Here is a 22,254-nt window from a genome sequence, read left to right on the forward strand (position 1 = left end):
CCAGGGTGTCTGCATCCGGTAAGGTCATGGGCGCAGAAGCAATGATCTTGAGGTCCTTACGTATTACAGCCGCCACCCCTCCCCCAGTACGGCCCCCTGCTCGGTTGTTGTTCAGCAAGAAGTAGTCAGGGGGTAGCGTGGCCAAGATGTCTGGGAGAGAGTCGTCGGTAAGCCAAGTCTCTGATAGTAATAAGACGTCGGGGCTTTCAGACATGAGGAGGTGCAGAATATCAACTTGGTACTTCACCATTGAGCGGGTGTTTAAATATAGGACCCGGATGGAAGACTTCGGGGGAACCGGAGCGGTAACTGATGATGTCGGCGCAAGATTAGGAGTTGAAATACCTGCAATGCCAAGTGAGGTGATGCGGGTCCAGATGTCAGATGGGAGAGGACAGGCCGAGGCGTGTAAGCGCCTAAGGGCAGAGGTTGCGTAAGATAAAGGAGTGACAGGACTACTAGCCCCTGGGCCCGTCCGGCCGCGGACGGGCGCAGACGGGCTGGACTTAGGCGCGACTTCGGCGCGCTGACGGCGTGCCCGCTGCGCCCGTCCGCTGCGCTCCCTGTAGGGGTGCGCCATTTTATGGGCAGAGGTCGTGAGTGGCCGAGCGCTGCACCGCTCGCCTCCTCAGCGTCCTCACCCAATATGGCGGCCAAACAGCGCGACCCGGCAGGAATATAATTAATTTTAGAAATATTAAAAGTAAATTAATTTTTTTTAATTTGTTTTGTATAATTATTAAATTTGTATTTATGTTATTAGTTTATGTTTATAGTTGAATTTGTAATTTATAATATTTTTAATTATTTCTAAGTTATTAAGTTATAACAATAGTTAATAAAACTTATTATTAAGTAAGTATATATATATTATCTATTATGGGCCCGATTACCTTCTGTATGAATCGCATCCGGAGCCGCCTCCGTGCGACTCGTACACACGCCGTATGACCAGACGAGTACGATCCAGACCGGGGTATCAGGACGCGAGACGTACGGTCCACGTCAGGTAAGAGCGATTCGGACGGAAAAGCGCGCAATCACATACACACCGTACGGCGCGTATACCCCATGATCACAGGGGTACGTGCCGTACCCCTGCGATCATGGGGGGTACGCGCCGTACACCCAGTGTACATGGGGTATGCACCGTACACCCAGCGTACATGGGGTATGCACCGTACACCCAGCGTACATGGGGTAGAGTGCATACCCCATGTACCCTGGGTATACGGCGCGTATCCCCCATGATCACAGGGGTACGCGCTGTACCCCTGGGATCATGGGGGTACGCGCCGTACACGGGGGGCCGTACCATACCTGTTTCGGGCAAACTCTGCTTTTACGACTGTTTTCAGCTCCCGTAGAAAAAGGGTCATACGGTGCGTAACCGACACGTAGCGTACTTGCTGGGTCGTATAAACCAGTATAAACAGACAATGGTCCAAGACCCAATTTTTTCAAAAATGAAAAATCAAAGATTTAGCAACTCAAGGTGTGCATAAAATTCACAACCCAAACACAATTAAATGACAAACAAAAGAGTAGGCAACAGTAATAAATTCATGCTTTTTATGCATTTGATTCATGCTTGAGATTCAGAAATATATCTACAAATGTTTACATTTTATATACAATGCCCCGTATCAAGAGCGTGCAGTAAGAGAAAGGAAAGTGTCAAAGGGCGTGATGGTGATGAGGTGAAAACGGAGGACAGAAATCACACAGAGTGTATAAAAAGTTATTCTGTGTTGATCAGAAGAAACAGTCAACAAAGGACTAGAGCAATAAACCCTGGCCACATTAGTGGGTCAAATATACAGTCCTTAATCATGTTCATGAGACATTAGATGTATAAATGTCTGCACTGAAGGGAAGGTAACATTAGTGGTCCAGGTATTCTTAATTATGTGTCGACGTTTCGACTCGTCTTGGGGCCTTGCGGTTAGTTAGTCCTGGGCCATGCGAGTCTTCTTCAGGACGGATATAACGGGGCAAGGGATCAAGTAGATGACCCTACAGGAAATACAAATATCAGTGAGGATGTTGCCTATTTTCTATTAAAATTGAAACCTAGGGGAGGGTTCAAAATTAGCTTACCCTTATGTGTCGACCCTTATGGGTCGACACATAATTAAGAATACCTGGACCACTAATGTTACCTTCCCTTCAGTGCAGACATTTATACATCTAATGTCTCATGAACATGATTAAGGACTGTATATTTGACCCACTAATGTGGCCAGGGTTTATTGCTCTAGTCCTTTGTTGACTGTTTCTTCTGATCAACACAGAATAACTTTTTATACACTCTGTGTGATTTCTGTCCTCCGTTTTCACCTCATCACCATCACGCCCTTTGACACTTTCCTTTCTCTTACTGCACGCTCTTGATACGGGGCATTGTATATAAAATGTAAACATTTGTAGATATATTTCTGAATCTCAAGCATGAATCAAATGCATAAAAAGCATGAATTTATTACTGTTGCCTACTCTTTTGTTTGTCATTTAATTGTGTTTGGGTTGTGAATTTTATGCACACCTTGAGTTGCTAAATCTTTGATTTTTCATTTTTGAAAAAATTGGGTCTTGGACCATTGTCTGTTTATACTAGTAATCACCCAGGTCCAGTACCTTTAGGGTTACCCCATTATTATAATGGGTCGTATAAACCAGCTGCGAACCGTACAAATGTCGCGTATAGCGGGTTCTGAGTGAGACTCGTACGGGATTTGATTCGTACGGTCTCTGTACGATATCTCGATATTCTGACTTTCGATATTCTGTCATAGATCTGTTGTTTGTGAAGTTGAATTTATGTGTTGGCTCTTGGCAATGCATTGTCAACATGTTTCAACTAATTGTGACTTTACCCTCGGTAAAATGATGCTGACTCATACTGGCATTTGTTCTTGGTTGCAAGTCTTTTTTTATATTGTTATTCATACGTTTTGTTCAGCGATATCTACTGGAAGCAACTGTGGGTTTCCCCACCATTATCCTGCTCTTTATGTTGATACATTGTATTTGTCACAGTCCGGCTCAAAAATTGCCTTGAAACAGTTTACAGACACTTCACGTCATGTAATCATGGAATCTAATACTGTGAAAATAATTTTTGGACAGAGTCATGGTATAGTTAATTGGATTACGAGGTCAGATGTTTGCTGTGACAATTGGGGAAGAGGGCGCAGCACAGACCACTGAACACCGGGTTGTGTGAAAAAGGCTGCTTTATTGAGACAGTTACACATTACAATATAACCTGGGCCTTTGCCTTACAAAACTATATCCTCACTATACATCATACTTCCTAATATCAACTCCCCCACCCCTAACAGATCCCTCCCTCGATGACCTATTCAAACCTGAATATCATACGTGCAACAGGGCTGCTCAACTGAAAGTGGGACCTCTAAAAACCATTCCTGCTTTCCTACCTCAACTTCCCTTTTAACTTCACTGAACTTCCTACCTAACATTTTAACTTCCTATGTCATTCAGGCGTGAACTTCCTACCCGTTCCCCTTCAGCCTGAACTGCTGCAGACAAACAATAAACTTGTGTAAATCCTGTCCACTTCTCAGCCGCCCCCTGGTGCTCCTGCCCACACCATTATCCCTGCAGAAGGCCCTTATCTCCTTGTTCAGTTTCCTCCTGGCTTTGTCAATGGCTGACGGCTTCAGAGTTCCCCACCACACTCTCCTGGGAATAAACTCCGACCACATGGTGTGGCAGCCTACCCACAACTAACCTATCTGCCGAAGGTCCCATTTAATCTCCTTGTTTAAGGCCAAACCTTTCTGTGACACCAAATCTTTTCCCCCCAACTGAATAATTAGCACGTCCGGACAGTTCCCACTCCCTTTTAACTTGTTCAAGCATGGTACTAGTTCCTTCCATCGCATTCTCCCTTTTCCTTTCCATAGTCCTTATTGAAACCCAGGTTGTGACCATGAAAGCTGGCCCTTGCATGCCTCTCTGCCCATTTTCCAAACAAATTGCCCACAATCCGGACTATCATTTCCCCCTCCGATGGACAGGCAACCACACCTGCAAAAAAAATAAAGATGACAACTTGCCCATTACAAACCTTCATCCCTTACCCCTCTGATTTAAGGAGCCCCCTGCTACTCTTCCCCCCCCATAGAAGTTTTGAAACATGAAAGGCACCAAAAAATAGCCAGGACAATTATGTCTCCCCCGCCCCAATGCACACCCTTGTAACAGACTAGATCAAGTGCATTAAAATATCCAATGTCATAGGCCTCCGCTTAGGGCCCGCAGGGCCTAACTCCCTCGCACAGCCCTCCAGGATTCTCTTCCTCAACTCACCCGCAGATGAGGGGTACCCCCACCAAAGCTTGCCCATAAAGGCGATGCCCGTCAGCTTCCCAGAAATCGTCACCTTGGACTGTCCTCTCTCAATAAGACCAACTTCTTCTACTCTATGTCGTTCCTGCTGTCTCCTCCGCACTCCAGTCTTCAGGAACTCCTTCCAGGCAATGAGGTAAGCCATCTTTGTTGACGGGGCTAACAATCTAACTACCAGGTGTAACAGACTCTCTCTCTCCTACAGACCATAACTCTTGTGGCACACAAGTCTTCTCCTGATCCACTTGCGTGGTCAGTCCATGGAACCTCTCCCACTGCAAACGAGACAAAGCACCAGCAATGTCATTGTCCACACCGGGAACGTGCAGGGCTCTGAAGGCAATATCAAATCTCAAGCAATGCAAAACAAAAACTTGCAGCAGCTGCCACAGCTGTGGCTCTCTGGCCGACTGCCTGTTAACCGCCTGCACTACTGACATGTTGTCTAGCCGGAAAACGACTCTTTTATGGGACAGCTGAGGGCCCCATAACAGGACCGCCACAACCAATGGAAAAAGTTCCAATAAAGTTCCAAGAAGGTGATGCTGCATCTGCCCTCCCTCCATTCTACAGGTCATTTCTCGGCGCACCAGTTTCCCTGCCAGTACAGGCCAAAACCCCAGTAGCGTCAGAGAAAATCTGTGCTTCCCAGTCCATGTCGACCCTGAATGACATGGGGATACCATTACATTTGTGTAAAAAGGCCTTCCACATATGCAGGTCCTCCCATATCCCCGCTTTCAAATGGACATGATGGTGAGATAAGGGAAGGCCCGAAAGGGACAAACGTATGCACCTGCAAAACGTCTTCCCTGCCCTTACGACACTGCTCGCAAAGTTCAAATGCCCTAAGAGCGTCTGAACCTCTTTCACTGTCACTTTCTTTTTCGCCAGCATTGTGTCAAGTAAAGCCACCATTTTAGTTTTCTTGTCCTCCGGCAACCGGGCCTACCCTGCTGCCGAGTCAATTTCGATGGCCAGAAAAGCCAACACTGTTGTGGACCCCACTGTTTTTTCCGGGGCCAAGGGCACCCCTAAGTCCTCCATCAAACCTTGGAATCTGTCAAGCGAGTCTTTGCATTCTCCTGACCCCGCTGCGATCACAAAGAAAAAAAATCATCCAGTTAGTGTGTTATGTGTTCCACCGCAGTGTGCCATGTGAATAACCATTGCAGAAAGGTACTGAAACACTTAAAGAGGGTACATGAAATGAAACAATTCATAGGGAGTGCATTGTCAACAAACCATTGTCCTTTGAATTGAATCCCCAACAGTTCAAAGTCGTCAGGGTGTACCGGCAATAGACGGAAAGCCGACAATGTCACTTTTTGCCATCAGCGCCCCTGTCCGAACTTCTCCACCAATGCTAGGGCTGCGTCCACCGATGAATACATCACCGTCACTTGCTCTGCGGGGATAAACTCATTTGCTGACTCGCCCTCTGTCCAGGACAAGTGTTGAATCAATCGATATTGCCCTGCTTCCTTTTTGGGCACTACCCAGATAGGTGACACCACTAACTGGTCCATGGGCCATGTGTCAAACGGACTTGCCATTCTCCCTTCCTGTATTTCTTTAACCAATTTCTCATGAACAATTTGGGGATGCTCCACCGCTGATTTTAGATTGGCCGCCCAACAGCAAACTCTTGGACCGTTGTAACCCAGCCTAAAACCTTCTTTACACCCCTGTACCAATACCACTGCGTCCTCAGTCCTGTCATAAAAGGAGAGCCAGAAAGCCAATTTCTCAATGTTAATAGATGTATGAGCCTTTCCCCCAGGTCCCTGCGCTTCTCTACCTGGCCAGAACCCCCCTCCCTGTTTGCAGAGCTCTCTTGTGCATAGGCCTTTGTTGTAGTTCCAGCATGCTCCTATTTGGGTTCCTTGGTTTCTGATGCCCCCATCCCAACCTGCCTCGGGTGGGACGACTCTGAAAGGGCTTGTAGACTATTGGCAAACCACTCGAGGTAAAGATAGTCTTGCCAAATTTTGCTGGCCCCATGGTGTGCTGCCATAGATCTGTATCTAGCTCATCCCATTGTGCGTCTTGGTCCACCACTAGGCGGGCCCGGAATTCCTCATCATACTCAGGCTAAGCATTGCCCCCCAAATTTTGATGCGCCTTTCTAATACATCCATGTACTTGAATATGGCGACCACCCTCTTAGGGAATTTTTCACAGTAGACGCTGGCATAAATGAGGAAAGCTGCGGTCCAGTTCTCGAGCGTGACTGGTACTCGTGGGCTTTTGGACAGTTCTAACTCCTCCTCCTTGGAGCCCTCCTTAGACCAGAGCTCTCTATGTAGGAGCTTTAAGATCTCTGCACACTACCCTTTCTAGTTTTTCTCCTTGTTGCTGGCATTAGATACGCTCCCAAAGCATTCCACCCCTGCTGCTGGAGGTGCTATCTCTTGTGTTGTGTGCACCGGTGGATCCTCTGTCCCCACTTGGTGTCCCGCACGTAACGCCCTTTCCATAGGCGGGCCTCCCCGAAGGCGTGGTTCTCCCCAGCCTCCGCCCCGATGGATACCATAGTCATGTGGGCCTCCCCACTTGCTGCAGGCTCCTTGGCCTCAACCGCAACCTTCCACACATGGCTGAAGATGCTCCCTGTTACCCCTGCTTCTCTCGTAACTGCGTGCGCCTGCTTCACCTTCTTACCTGGCGCTAATCTCAGTGCCCGCTCCGTGGCCCGCTGCTTTGCCACCAGCTGTGAGTCCTGGCCCTCGGGCATCGCCTTGCGCCGCTGCCCTGTCTCCTCCTGGAAGAAACTAGGATACACATTAGTGGAGCACCCCACCGGTCCCTCCTCCCACCATTGAGCTTCTCCCTCTTCCCTCAATTCCCCTTCTTCCAAGCTGTCTTCATCGTAATCCAGCCTTGTGTGCGCCTCTACATCACCATCCCCACAATCCTGTTCTGTCCTACGCGGGGGAGCCGTGCCCTGCCCTCCAACCCACTGCCGATGCAGCGAATGTATGACCTTGTTCCAGGGGGCTGGAGTATGCTCAAAATCCTTCCACCCATTGCACCGGGTTGTACTGTATAAACTTGTGGCAATGATTTTGCGGTCCAACGTTGCGTGCCAGCTAGCCGCATGGGACGTGGCTGACTTTTCACCTCGGCCACACGTGGCCCACCCGACTCGGGCTCCCCGAACGCGCGTCATCCTGCAAAAAAGAAACATGGTCCGGTGTGCTGGCCCAGATAAAACTCCTATTCAGCTCTCCCCCGGACCCCTGCCAAGCCACATTACCTGGGGGAGCGCTAGCGCACCGGGAAAGGGTGTGCCTTCAAAACCCACCTGTCTGCCCAACCCTTGTCCCACTCCACGGGGGAAATAACATTACCCTACCCCTCAATGCACCATAGACCCTGCCTTGGGGCTTCACGACTCACTGTCAGCCGGGGGACGCTGCCCCAAACCTATTCCCCCCTCCCTCCCTGGGCTTCCCTATCGCTCCACTCTAAGGAATCCAGATCCCCTGCTGGCCTGCGTGACGCCCCAGCCCCAAATATCCAGGTCTAGGCTGTACTGTACCCTCCCACTGAGCCCCATGCAAAAAACCCTTAGCCAACCCCTCTCTAACCCCAAAGGGGCTTTCTCCAGCCTAGAGTCCTGTTCCCAGCCCACCCCTAGACCCGCCCCACCTTCTGGGACCTCCACCAGCGTCTCCCCCTCCCCCTACAAGCACTGTGAATAGACTTCACTAAAGTCCACCTCAAGCCAGGGTGCCTTGGAGGCCCTCCTGGCCCTAAGGTGATTGATTTTTCCTCCAAACCCGCCCCAAGCCCCTTCCTCAAAGGTCCTGGCAATTGGAAGGCCCATGGGCTCCATGACCACGGTCCCACCCTTATTCCCACCCCGGAGATCTCTCTTGCTGCAGAGGCACACCCCCTACCGACAACTGCAGAGACTCCACTGCACCACGGGAGGCCCCACCTGCCTCAATTACAAAAGCCGCCGCAAAAGCTGTTCCCCGGGCTCACAGCGCTGATGCGGGCACGTGTGCCACATCACCCCGCCCGAGCCAACTTTCTCCCTCCTGACAGGAGGGGACGCTCTCCGCACATGCGAGCGGCGCCTCCCCTTACCTCAGATGATGCTGAATGCGTGCACTCTGGCCAGCTCTGCAGCAGCCACCCCCCAGCAGACTTCTGCGGTGGCAGCCCGTCTTACAGGGTACCTCCTTCAGCAGGTCAAGCCTTCCTTCAGCCTCCAGCAGGCGAACAGCCTGCTCAACTCGATCGTCCTCCATGGTGAGTGTGATGGAAAATTATTATATCCCTAACCTACTCTAACACCAATTTTCTGCGCAGGACACCACAAGGGTCACAAAGACAGAAGGGTGTGCCAGCCACCGGGTCACCACGTTAAAATGGTGGCTGGCACACAAAATGGAGGTAATATATGCTGGGCTACAATGTAGCACAAAAGCAGCCCAACCCACCGTGCAGTCCTCTGGACTGCACCACTTCCCCAAAGACCCCGGGGGGCAGACCTCCCTTCGATAAGCTGCCCCCCAAAATCCCCATTGTAATCTACCTTTGACTAGTATTTTTGGGGCTCAATGGGCCATGAAGTAATTAAACTTTGCACTCTTTCTTCTTAGGTGTCTTCTTCATTCCGGTCTGCTGCTTCCTGCTTTTCAATATCATGGACTGGCTAGGGCGCAGTGCTACCTCCTTCATCCTATGGGTGAGTACTGTCATGGATGTCAATGTGCCTGTCTCAGCCGTCTCTATGTCTCCCTTCTCACCACCTAGTGATGGTGCTGAAGAAAGCCAGAAACACATCATTGGACTCATCACTCAGTAACCTACCTTCTACCGTAGTCAGTCTTATTTTAGGGGCCTCTGAGCCAAGAACAGAAAACTGTCTGTGTGCCAGTCTATCGTTTTATCATCAAAGACATGCAATTCAAAGGAAACAAGTAAGAGATCCCTGTGTCAATCACATGAGCCCACCCAGCGCTGCAAGTGTCCTCCGTGCACCAGTTTCATGAGCTCAATCACTGCCAGAAGTCGTGGGAGCTACATTCCTACACAAATCTCTTGAATACATGCATCACAAGAAGTGACAGGCTGTGGGCTTAGTCCATGAGCCAACCCATCTCTAGAATTGACAGCTCTAATCATGTGCCCAGTCCGCGACCTCACCCAACCCTAGAAGTGACATGCTTTGCATCGCTGTGCCAATCTTTTAAACGCATTCTGTGCTAGAAGTGACAGAACTGTGCAACACTCTACTAATCTACTGACCAGTTCTCCTGCAGAGGTGACTGGAGATATATATTTCAGTGCCAACTCATTACGCCCATCAAGCTTTAGAAGAGACCTCCTTTTCCAATCGATGGTCCTCCATAACTGTAAAAACACAGACTTTGCATCATCTCTGCGCCATCTAATAAAACCCTTCACCCTAGAAGGGACAGACTATGAATCGCTGTATTAATCAGCTGACTAATATCACTGCAGATGTGATAGGGCTTCCATACATGTCACAAACCCATGACTCCGTTCACTCCTAGAAGGGACACGCTTTGCTTTCCTGTGCCAGTTCCATTAGCCCATCCAGCCCAGGTGATGACTGGCTCTGCATCCCAGTGACATTCCTCTGACCCCATCCTGATCTAGATGTGACATGCTGTTTCATTGTGCTGATCCCGAACCCTTCAACCGTAGACGTTGCATACTCTGACAGCTGCTTCTTGTTCTCCTGCAGCCGGGTAAGGACAGTAAGCTACTCCCGCTCCTCGTGTGCCTGCGCTTTGCCTTCGTGCCGCTCTTCATGCTCTGCAACGTCCCCGATCACTACTATCTGAGGGTCATCTTCGGCCATGATGCCTGTTTCATCGTCTTCATGGTTCTCTTCGCCTTCTCCAATGGCTACTTCGTCTCCCTCACCATGTGCCTTGCACCCAGGTGAGTGCCTCTCGTTTTTCTTAGACATAGTGGACCCACCCACACATTATTTACAGCTTTTCTGTGTAGCAGGCCTAACCTGGGGATGCAGATTGTTATTTGTGGACAGAACAGATTTCCGGGCAGGCTTTTTCATTAGGAAGTGCTGAGGTAGAATCTGCTGCAGGTCAAGCATTGGGCGGGAGTAGCGGGTAGCATTGGACATGCAGGGAGACCGCAAGTCAAATATGGCATGGATGCTGGGGCTGAGAAGCTCCAGACTCAACTGTATGGTGGGTAGGCTTTGTCCTTAGGGGTTTTGTTTTTGGGTAGTTTTATCTAGGCTGGATAATTTATTGCATTGCTATATATATAGCGCTTTCCATACCTCTCACAAGGCCTAAGTAGCTTTTTTAGTGCTTATGCAAAGTAAGGGGAAGTGAGGTCTATTGTTGAGCGTCAACACCAACTTTTGTGTGTAGTTCATAAACGATCTTCTCACTGATGTCATTCAGCAAAAGACCCTGTATCAAAAGAGGTGGTGTGTTCAGCTGCCCAACATACGATGCCATATTTGAAAAGAGAGTGATGAGGTTGACATAAACTCTAGCTTCCCAGAGAGCCCACGTGTCTCTAGTTGGTATCATAGAGTTAGTAAACATTTTTGTGTGCAAATACTAGTGTGCTGTAAACTTTCTACACCCATTTAAAACTGTTCTCGTATGCCCCCAAGGGTCAAAGGGCAAGAGCGTTTTAAGCGCTGTGTCATTTTCACGGGACTTTTTGGAACTGCAGTGTGTAAGGATAAAAACGTTCTGCAGGCCACTAGCGATGTCCGTGTTTCTTTTCATGTTTTACGTGTAGCAGCTGAGCCAAAATGCCCAGCCTTAGAATGTTTATAATGTTTAGATGAGGTTTACCTGCCAGAATTGTGTACAAAAAAAACCACCTAATTACATGAAGTATATAGTCATGATTTTTTTGCAGGTCAGACAAAGTTAAAACATTTAATTGTATCCTTTTTTTAATTGAAAGAGGTGCATAAACAAGAGTGATATTCTAACAAAGACTATTTTCTCTTCTCTCTGTGTTCCCATAATCAGGAAAGTGGACGTGCACGAGTGTGAGATGGCAGGAGCTCTCATGACCTTTTTCCTAGCGCTCGGTCTGTCCACTGGAGCTGGTCTCTCTTTCCTCTTCAAAGCTCTCTTGTAACATGAATCAAAACTTTGCGCTGCAGAGATGCCACCTCTTTCTGTCCACCCAGCCATCCTATTCTCCAGCTGAGGAAACTTGAAAATAACTGGCTACTCCAGTATCTATGAACTGAATGAGGAGCAACGGGTGAGGTGGCAGCCATTTTGGACCAAAGTGAGAGGCAGCTGCCATGACAGAGCATTCATTTCCCGATTTGCATTGGATGAAAATCAACTTTAGGTTGTAAAACTGGAATATTTAATTTTGTTTTGTTTATAATAAGAGCAAATTTTTATTTTTTATTGTTTTGAGACATTGGTGCGTATGTGTGTGTTATCGATATAGTAGAACTAAAATGGCCTTTTTACATTTTTTGTAAAAGTAGGAGCAGTTGACTCTGGCTTCTTCAAAAGCCTTTGTTTTTTGGAGAGGCTATCCTAGTCTAAATGTCAGAGCATCTTCATCGTTGCCCAGCCCTCTCTCCTCAAAACTGACTTTCTTGGCAGATCCTCTTAAAATGCAATGAAATTGCATGAAATCGTCATGGAAATGCTTACAAATCTCCTTTAGATCTAGTAAGGTGTAAAGAAACGAAAACACCATTTCAGATATGAAAACTACTTTAGATAGCAACTCTTGTGTACTACAAACACCCTAAGATCTGTTTTCCAAAAATGGAGGTTGGATGTTCCTAATAGTCAAGGCACAAGGTTAACCAGGGTCGAGCAACCTTTTTCCTTGCCACGCCTCCATGAATAGGGTGCACCTACTTCAAAAATACCAAGACTTTGTCAGTTGCACAGCATCTTTTAAAGGGTGAGATTTCCTTACTATGGAGTTACATTTATTCAGTATTAAAACCGTTGTTTCACCGATGCAAGTTTTGTACTAGGTATTAGGCTTGCAAAAAATTGTTTGCCAGTTCCAATATAGTCAACAAATTTCATCATAGCTCTTTTGCGAGAGATCAAATTTCTTATACATGACGCTTTTGAAATGCCATTTTAGCCCCCTTTATCTGTAAACTGTATTACTGGATACGTAAAGTAGGTCTTATCTTTTGCCATGATAACGCATACCTCCTTCTTCTTTGTTCAGCACAACTTGTTTTATGGCTTTGACTAGTCATACTTTCCTCATTCCCACTGATTTCCCAAATTGTGTCTTGATGTTTACAGGTGTCACTGCCACTTAATGGCAAGTGATGTGATGTCACGCAATTACTTGACATCCATCTGGTCATAGTAGGGAGGTGTGGAAAGCAACAGACACCCTTAAGTGAAAGCAAAAACATGTTTGGAGAAAAACTTTAAAAAACAAAAGAAAGGCAAACTGTTTAATCAGGACAAGCTGGGATTTGCCGTCCGCTTTTTCAAAGAAAGGCACCGCTGTCATCTTGTGATAGCACGTTAATTTTGTTTCTTTAAAGTGAAAGTGTTTGCCCTCAAATGTATTAAGAAGTATTTATATAGGTAGCCAAACAATGAACTATCCAAGTGGTTCAGTAATATATCCATGAGCTATTATGTGATTATAGAGGAACATATTAGTACAGCCAAAGCCCTTAAAAGGCCAGCTCACTGAAGCTGAACGCCTTTCACACCTATGAGGTTTTCTAACTTGCTTTAACGCTTGAGCAGTATGACAATATTTAACAAAGTACAATCTGTGAAAACAATATTGTTTCAAAATGAAAAGTCACAGAATGCCTGTTTCTTCTTGCAAACCTCACCTTTTTCTCTTGAAAATGCTTTAATTGGTTTGTTATAATTAGATTGTCCGGGTATTGTTTTTATTTGCAGTGATTTAATTGGTTCCTGTTGATTTGTCTTTCGTGGGAGCAATGTGTCTCTGACTAGAATGTATTTTAATTCCCGGTACCCTAGAATGTGCCTTTTTAATTCATACAGATACATGAGAATCTATTAAATTTGAATATCTCATTAGGTTGTGGAGGGTTGGAAAACTGGAAAGTATGTTCCTTCCCAGATAAGTTGAAGAAAGACGTGCGAGGGCTGGGTGCCTAAGCGGTAGTCATGTGGGAGCTTTCTTTCTGTTACTGGGGCCCATGACAACATCTGAGGCAACTTTGTTTCATCGAAGCCTCAAGACATTACTTTAGCCATTTTTCCTGATGTGCACTAAAACCGACCCAAGGCATTATTTTTATCAGGCTTGGTGAGGATTTAGGTCCCATTCATAAATTATTGGTACTATTACTTTGAATGGCCTTCCTCTTTTCAACCAGTCAGATGCCTTAACCAATTTTTTTTTCCATGTAAATAAAACATGTTTATCGGGTAGCAAGTATCTTGGTTCAACGATAGAGTTGAATTAGTCATCAGAAATGCTGCCTACAATGTTTATGTATGTGTTGGATCACATGTACTGAGCAGCCACCTTGAGAGTCTGGAAAAACTTGCAAATTAAGGATTTCATTTTGCTAATTAAGAATAATTTACCATAGCATCGTTTTTCTCTGATCAAGCAAATACATTAATGCCTTGTTTATGCTAGTTAAATAATGTATTTGCAAGTTCCTCGACTGCACAAAACACCTCCTTCGTCCCTAGATAAGCGTTATTTGAAAATTATCAAGATGACTATTCTTTATCCCAATATATTTTGTTGGCAAGCAATTGTATGGAGCATTTCACCAAGTGATGCATGTTTTATGGTTGCTCTGTCAAGCTGAGTGATTTGTAAATGTCACCAGGAGGCTCAGAAGGCTTTATTGGAGACTAATGCGTGCCTCTGATATGTATTTTTAATGTCACATGGTTTTGTTTAAGTTAGGTGACGTGACAATGAATATTTAATTGATAATAGTTAATGAATCCCTTTAAGTTGAATTCCCTGTTCTGTAATTTGGTTGACTAGGGCAAAAGGAGTTCAACCAATAGCTTTTGTTAGCCAAAAGGTGGAGGATTAATGGAGCCTTTTTTCTAATTGAACTTGTAAGTTAAAATCTTTCTTTGTCTTGAGGAACCGGGATATTTTATCGTTTGTTTATATGCGGGCAGCTGGCCTATTGAAGGAAAAAAATGCTTTTAGTGGGTAGTTTCTTTCATTATTCAAAGGAATTGCTTGGTGAGCAGGAATTCAGTAAAGTACCTAATTTTCAATTACGCCTATGGTTAAAATCCATAATTTATCACCTTGTGCGTTCGTATTATTCATAGGAAATGCTTCATACACGTTTCTATCGCAAGTAGTGTGGAATTCCCTTCAGTGTTCGAGTTATGCTCACAGGATACACTGCAGGCCTGTTTTGTTATGGAATGGATTATTGTTACGGTTTTAATATTGACTACTTATGTACTGATAGCATAAACTACATTGCCTCGTGCAGCTTAAAAAATAACTGTAAATGTCAAACAAAGTTGCATTTATCAACCTCTGCAGACTGTATGGCTGAGCTGGCCCTTTGAATGCTGATGCCTGTGACTTGCAGGATGCAACACACAGTTCAGTGCCAGGTGCACAACATGCTTGGATAGCTTGTATATATACAATGCATCTGTCGCTTGACTTTGCTTTTTAAGCCAACGGCAGTGAGAGGTAAAACAGCCTTTCTGTGGTTGTCTCTCCTCGGTGCGCTGTTGCATGAAGAGGTACATTGCTTCTATTATGTTTTGGGTTTCTTGTCCTGTTGTTTCTTTCTTCAATCTCTAGGGTTCTCTTAGAGCATGGGTACTCACAAACTTTCTCTCGGGGGCCAAATTTACAGTGTGGTTTGTGTCCGAGGGCCGCACCGGTGGGGGCGGGGTCAGTGGGGGAGGGGGCGGAGCTAGAGCAACAAAAAAAACTGTGACCATGAGGTTGATCACAGATCCCTGCAGCGGACGCCTTAGTCCACTGAGCCACCAGACCCGGCATACACACATCTTTCTCTCTCTCTCTCCCTCCCTCTCTCATCCTCCCTCTCCCTCTCTCGTTCACTGTGTCTCCCTCTCCCTCCCCCTGTTTCCCTCTCCCTCCCCCTGTTTCCTTCTCCCTCCCCCTTTTTCTCTTTCCCTCCCCCTCTTTCCCTCTCTCTCCTTCTCTCCTTTCCTCTCCCTCACTCCGAGGTCTCCCTCTCGCTCCTTCCCTCTCCCCCCTCCCCTCTGTCCCTCTCCCTCCTCCCCTCTCCCTCCTCCCCTCTCCCGCCTCCCCTTTCCCTCCTCTCCTTTCCCTCCTTCCCTCTCCCTCCTTCCCTCTGTCTCTCTCTCTCCTTCCCTCTCCCCCTCCTTCTCTGTCTCCCTCTCTCTCCTTCCCTCTCCCTCCTTCCCTCTGTCACCCTCTCTCTACTTCCCTCTCCCTCACTCTGAGGTCTGTCTCCCTCCCTCCCTCTGCCTCCCTCTGCCTGCCTCCCTCCCTCCTCTGCCTCCTCTCCCTCCCTGCCTCCTCTGCCTCCCTGCCTCCTCTCCCTCCCTGCCTCCTCTGCCTCCTTCCCTCCTCTGCCTCCCTCCCTCCTTTGCCTCCTTCCCTCCGTCTTTCTCTCTCCTTTCCTCTGTCTCCCTCTCTCTCCTTCCCTCTCCCTCACTCTGAGGTCTGCCTCCCTCCCCCTCCCTGCTGCCTCCTTTCCTCTGTCTCTCTCCTTTCCTTCCCTCTGTCATCCTCACTCACTCTGAGGTCTCCCTCGCCTCCTCTCCTTCCCTGTCTCCCCCTGCGCCCGGGCTGAGACACACACACACAGTTGCTGCAGGCAGAAGTGCTGGAAAGCAGGGACAGACACAGGACGTGAGAAAGTCGTGCATTTATTGTAGGAGAGGGTAGAAGTACTGGAAAAACCAAAAGTTTTATGCAGTGAACGTAGAGGTGTATAAAAGTACTGAGCGCTGTGTGGTTAAGGCAGATGGCGTGGGTCGGTCATGCAGTTTGTGAGGTGAAGCCGGGAGGTTTGAATAACTCCTACATCATGTCAGGAAGCAGCAGAGGGTGCATGAAAGCACGGGTGCTGTGGGTGACAGTCGAGGTACTGTTGAGCGTTACTTTCTCTGAGACGAAGACAGAAGAAAGAGCAAGTCTTAGGTATTGTGATGTCTACATTGAGCTCTCAGGAGTTTTGCGAATAGAACACGTTTCCAATGACAACATAATACCTATTGCTTTTATTTTAAAGAATCAAAGTAAACCCGCTGTTCTGTGAGTGTCGTGGAAGCTGCTTCAGAGGCAAACAAATGTGTACACAGAAATAGTTGAATGTGCAGTTGGACTAGGTTTGATGCCTTATTTATGAGGCTGTCACAAGGGAAGCTCCTGTACATTAATCTGCATTACAGGTTCCGGTTAATGCGGTGCTAGTGTGTGCTTCTGACGTCATGCTGCTGTCTCTTTCGAAGCATTTAGTGCGGGATCCGAATTGGTTGCATTATGGAAAGCCACTGGGCTCATTTTAACCGCTACTGACTGACCCCTTTCCCCACCGGCACACACAGCAGTCAGTACCCTGGTAGTCACCGAGGGCTCTGCTAATATATAGGTGGCAAACAAATGTTTTTTTCAGCAGGAATTCTTTCAGAAATTTGCAAGTTGGCATGTGCTGAAAGTGGCATGGAGGCGAATCTAGGGTGTGCTGTAGCCCTGCTGGGTCACACCTAGTCTATCACAAGTGCCAAACCCCACACCGAAGGGGTGCAGTTCGTTATGTGATGAGGTGTCTTCCGGAGGCTTTATATTAGTTTTTGTGCTGCTGTGTAGGATACTTCTGTTCAGGATCACACTAATTAGATTACAATAGCACGATAATATATGTGCAGATGAACACACACGTGCACGAACGCGCAAACACAACACCAAGCATTTCACAGGTCGTTAAAAGACCATTCCGATGTTAATGAGGCTTTGTTCACCTCTTTGCGCCCCTGGAGCCCCACTCTGACAATGATAGGAATCGCCTGGCCCCCACAGAGCTGCTGTCTGAGTCGCGCTGCGCAGGGTGTTTCCTGACACTCTTAAAAAAAAAATGGAAAACACGGGCGATGTCTGCAGGGCGATGTCTGCAGGGTCCGCGGGCCGCCAGGGAAGGCTTGCCGGGCCTCACCTGGCCCGCGGGCCGTACTATGAGTACCCCTGTCTTAGAGTGTTGCCTTATAGGAACAGTTGCTCTTTCTCAATGGCAGTTTTGAGTCTTCTCCAGTTTTCCTCACCTTGAGGTATAACCTCTATTAGGTTTTCAGTTTCCTATTAATTTTCAGTGGACTTATTCTGCTTGTTTTCCCCAAAGAAGGGTCAGCCACATTCTTGATTTTCATGTGGTCCTTCTAATTTAGTAGATTTTCACATCCTCTGCTTCCCAACTCACAGGTTCCTCACCCTTGGCCACTTTTCATGAATGGTTTCCTTCTCACGGGTCAACCCGCAGGGCATTTGTCCATCAGGCAGGGTCTCTCCTTAGCTTAGGTGGACAGGTTCTTTGCAGATCTTTCAGTTGAATAGAGCCTTACTGGGCATCCTTGCTTCCTGTGAACACTGTGTCTTGTTTTTTGAGATTTCTATAGCACTTATTCTCTGTTCATGCTGTAGGTTGATTCTTTCTTTGAGGGCGATTCCATGATCAGTGAGTAGGCTTGTTTGTCTTTTGTGATTGGGCGAAAGGCATGGCCACAGGAATTGTGAAGCAACGGAGGACTGGATTATGTGTTATGTGTGACTAAATGATGCAGTTTAGCTCAGTGCATAATACAGAAGAAAATGTTTTATTAGTTGGAGTTCTCCTTTAATTTAAGTTTTGGTAACATAGTTTTAGAAACAACACATCACCATGTGCGCTCGTATTATTTATAGGAAACAATTCATGCACATTTCTGTCACAAGTAGTGTGGAATGCCATTCAGTTTTCGAGTTCTCTTCATAGGATATTCTGCAGGCCTTTTATGTTATGGAATTGATTAACTGCATATTTTCTTGCAGAAAGCCATGCATTATGAAGGCATTCTTGATGTAATGTTTTAATTATAAAAAGATACTCACTTGTTTTTGTTTCTGTTTTAATATTGACTATTTATATTCTAAGGTATAATATACATTGTCTCTTGGGGCTTGGAAAATGAGTGTAAATATCAAACGTAGTTGCTTTTGTCAACCTCTGCAGATCGTATGGCTGAGCTGGCCCTTTGAGAGCTGAAGCCTGTGACTTTCAGGATGCAACACACTGCTCGTTGTCAGGTGTACAAGATGCTTAGATAGCTTGCCAGTAGCAGTTCCTACCTGTGTGTATAAGCCAAGTATCAGTCGCTTTTAAAGCAAGGGCGATGAGAGGTGAAATAGCGGTCAACATCCAATAATTGCCCTAAATGTGTCTGGGCTAACAATATTGAACGTTTGTGATGTTTCTGGTTCCCTCAAGAAATATTCTTAAATTGATCTAGCTGGACTGATCATTTCTATTTTGACTAAGGTTTCTTTTCTGAAGATATTCATTTTAATCTCATCTGCAGACTAGAAGAAATCCTCTGGCAAAACATGGAGTGCAAGAACTGTTTTTTTCAATTTTTGGAGAGAAACGTAATCAGAGTCCAAGATTTGAACATCTACTTAGGGATGTTGGTGTGTTTTTAGACTTCATTCCATCACCTCATTTTTTGTGGTTGTTTCTCCACAGTGTGCTGTTGCATGAAGAGGTGCACTGCTTCTGTTGCATTTTCGGTTTCTTGTCCTGTTGTTCATCTCTTCAATCTTTAGGCTTTACTGGGATTGGTTCCATACTGGAACAGTCACTGCTTCTCAATGGCATATTTGAGCCTTCTTCTCCAGTTTCCCTCACCTTGAAGCATAGCCTCTATCAATTTATCAGTTTCCCTTTAATTTCCAGTGTATTTATTTTGCTTGCTTTCCCAGAGAAGCATCAGCTACCTTCTAGACCTTCACATGGGTCTTCTAATTTCGTAGATTTTCACATCCTCTTCTTCTCAACTCACAGGTTTCTCGCCCGTGGCCACTTTTTGTGAGTGGTTTGCTTCTCACAGGTCCATCCACAGGGCATTTGTCTTTTAGGCAGGGCCTCTCCTTAGTGCAGTCCGACAGATTCTTTGCAGATCTTTCAATTGAATAGAGCTTTACTGGGCATCCTTGCTTTCTGTGATCAGTGTCTCTTATTTATTAAAATTTCTATAGCACTTATTCTCTGTTCATGCTGTAGTTTGATTCTTTTCTGTGAGGGCAATTCAGTCACCAGTGAGTGGGCTTTTTTTCCTTTTGTGATTGGACTTTAGGCATGGCCATGGAAATTATGAAGCAATGGAGGGCTAAATTATGTGGCATAGGTGACTAAATAATGCAGTATGAAATGAAAATTATGTGGCATATTGCAGTATTTTCTGGCAGTATTCACTATTTTGTAATATTAATACATATTGGTGCCTGGGCAAAAAGTTCACCTCAGTATTACCATTGTAAAGGTGAATTAGCCGATTAGAAATTATAAGGCCCAGATTAACGTCTGCACCTGCACAGTACCACATGTTGCTCTTTTTAAGAAATCTTAGACATAATGTGCTAGATTAAATCACAAGTGCGATGAACCCACAGTATTGTGGCAACCACCGTAGAATCTCATCAATTCAGCGGTACTGGCTATTCCAAAGAGTATCCTGACCCTCTCTTTTTGTTAAATCTTATTCATCTCAATCTTCGATTGCCACAAGCAGTGTTGCCAGCTGGCCCAGATCATCTGTGACACATCGCATTTGTGCTGGCTTTTTTCAGCCTATTAGTTTAATCTTTGTCATTACAAGTCTTTACATCCCTCGATTGTCTTGTCCCAAACTATGTATGTCCTTCTTTCTCCGTATTATGTCTATCTCTGTGGACCCTAACATTCACAGTTGAACTCTGTCTTTGCTCTTCCTCTATAGCTACATTCCTAGATGAATGTGTTCTTAACTGCAATGTGCACTGCCAGTTCTGCACTTGTAGTCATGCGCATAGGCAGGTGCACTTCACTGCCCGGCACAAACAGACTTTCATGTAACCCTCTGCTTTGACTGCTCTGTACATTGACACCCAGTGCAGAGGAACAGGCAGCCTTTTACATAGGAAGCCATTTGTACGGCTGCCCTCTACAACAGCAGACCCAAACAGTCATGCATTGTAGTAGTTGGGTGCACAGACTGCCATCTACTGCCTCAGGCCAGGTTGCACACAGGCTGCACTATAGGCAGCAGAGTGCCAGGGTAGCCTTGGGTACCAGTGCATATGGAGCCATGTGAACTAACAGCTGATCCAGCTCACTGCCTATTAATAATGCCTTCTGCCAGCCCTGAAGGCAACCTTGTGTTCTGTTAGCCCTATGAAAAGCAGCACTGCACACTGTATACCCAACCTGCGGTAGGTCTGCATACCACATGTTTTGTGTACTATCAGACATAAAGATATTGTTGCATTTAGGTAACCCTGCACACTGCCAGCAATGAAATGGCCCTGTCATTCCGACCTGACAATGTATACTAACTGCCATGCTAACTGACAGCATTCCACATTCATGCTGTGTGCACCGCCAATCCAAAAGACAGCCTTCCTCGCTGCCAGTTCTATACTTTGTCTGTCAACCACGGGCATTGCCAGAGTGAAGGCAGCATTGCCAGACTTTGTGCTGCTACTCCTGAACATTATATACCATCTACAAATTCAGTCTGCCATTATTATTGTACACAGTAGCTGCTCTCTATTATTGCCTGGCACACATACTGTTTGCCAGCAATGTGCACAGCCAACTAGAACATTAGCTAGCATGGACGCATTCTGTCTGCTTCAGGCATGCACTTTAAGTGCTGCACAGTTAGCATCAAATGCTTGTGTATTATTCATAACAAAACTAGTAACTATAAATGTGTCAGTCAAGTGGAGATCATTTTCTCCTCCAGTTTCACACTGGTTAGCAGAGGCAAGTGGTGCTCTAACAGCACACAGACTGGAATTTGATGCTGCTCTCAACCTGGAAGTGACCGTATGCCATTTTTTGTGTGACGAGGAAAATATTTGTATCTTGTTGTAATGTATTACTTCAACTAATCACTAACAGTGGAAGATGAAGGACTGGGTGGGTTTGGGAGATTTATTACTCAGAAAACTCAGCTTAATTCCTAAATCCTGAGCAGGATAACTACATCAACTATGCAAATGGAAATAAATGACTGGAAGTAGGCCAGCCAAGCATATTTTGTTAACAGTATTGCAAGTGAAATGCATAATTATGTGAATAAGTTATTTTTAAAAAAGTTCAAATTTTTGCCAGGCGATTCATCAAGAAATGCCAACATTCCACGTTGTGTAAAAAATATATATTTCTCCTAAGAAAAATGTACCACTGACAAGAAATGTTTAATTGTGTCTCATCCCATCACTTTCTGTTGAAGTAGAGTTGTTATTGCTGTTTTTAATTTTGTAAATTTTAGTGTACCCTCAAGATCATGGTGGCCACACCTGCAGCTTGGGTGGACTCATCTCTCTGTACACTGAATTGGTATGCTAAATTGTAACTTGTTGGTGATACAGCAATGCACTCATCTGGATTACCCCCTGAATTGATTTGTCTCTCCCCTTTTATCATTAACACAACAGTGACAGTCAGGTAAGCCCATGGTGTATGGAAAGGTGAGGGACATAACCTGTCCAGCATGGTTGCCTCATAAAGTTCTTGCCGAAGATAGGGTCCCATCTAAGTGAAATAGTTAGTAGATTTGCCTAATCACTCGGACAACAAATTAATGTTCAATTATATTGAATCTCCTGCTAAATTGATTAGAAGTGACCCAGAAAAAGAAGCAGAGTTTAACCAATGAGTCGAAAAGT

The 22,254-nt window shown here is 45.9% G+C and overlaps 1 protein-coding gene across 1 annotated transcript in view; it reads left to right on the forward strand.

Annotated features, from left to right (window-relative positions):
- The window catches only part of SLC29A2 (solute carrier family 29 member 2), an 81,686-nt gene extending 66,397 nt beyond the window's left edge, over positions 1–15,289 (forward strand). The window contains exons 12-14 of the mRNA XM_086938525.1: positions 8,994–9,079; positions 10,106–10,305; positions 11,388–15,289. Of these exons, the coding sequence (XP_086794651.1) occupies positions 8,994–9,079; positions 10,106–10,305; positions 11,388–11,499 (398 nt within the window). The 3' untranslated portion in view covers positions 11,500–15,289. The remainder of the gene's footprint in view (positions 1–8,993; positions 9,080–10,105; positions 10,306–11,387) is intronic.
- The last annotated feature ends 6,965 nt before the right edge of the window (positions 15,290–22,254 follow it).

The sequence above is a fragment of the Lissotriton vulgaris genome, chromosome 9 (assembly GCF_964263255.1).
Source record: "Lissotriton vulgaris chromosome 9, aLisVul1.2, whole genome shotgun sequence".
Taxonomy (NCBI): Eukaryota; Metazoa; Chordata; class Amphibia; order Caudata; family Salamandridae; genus Lissotriton; species Lissotriton vulgaris.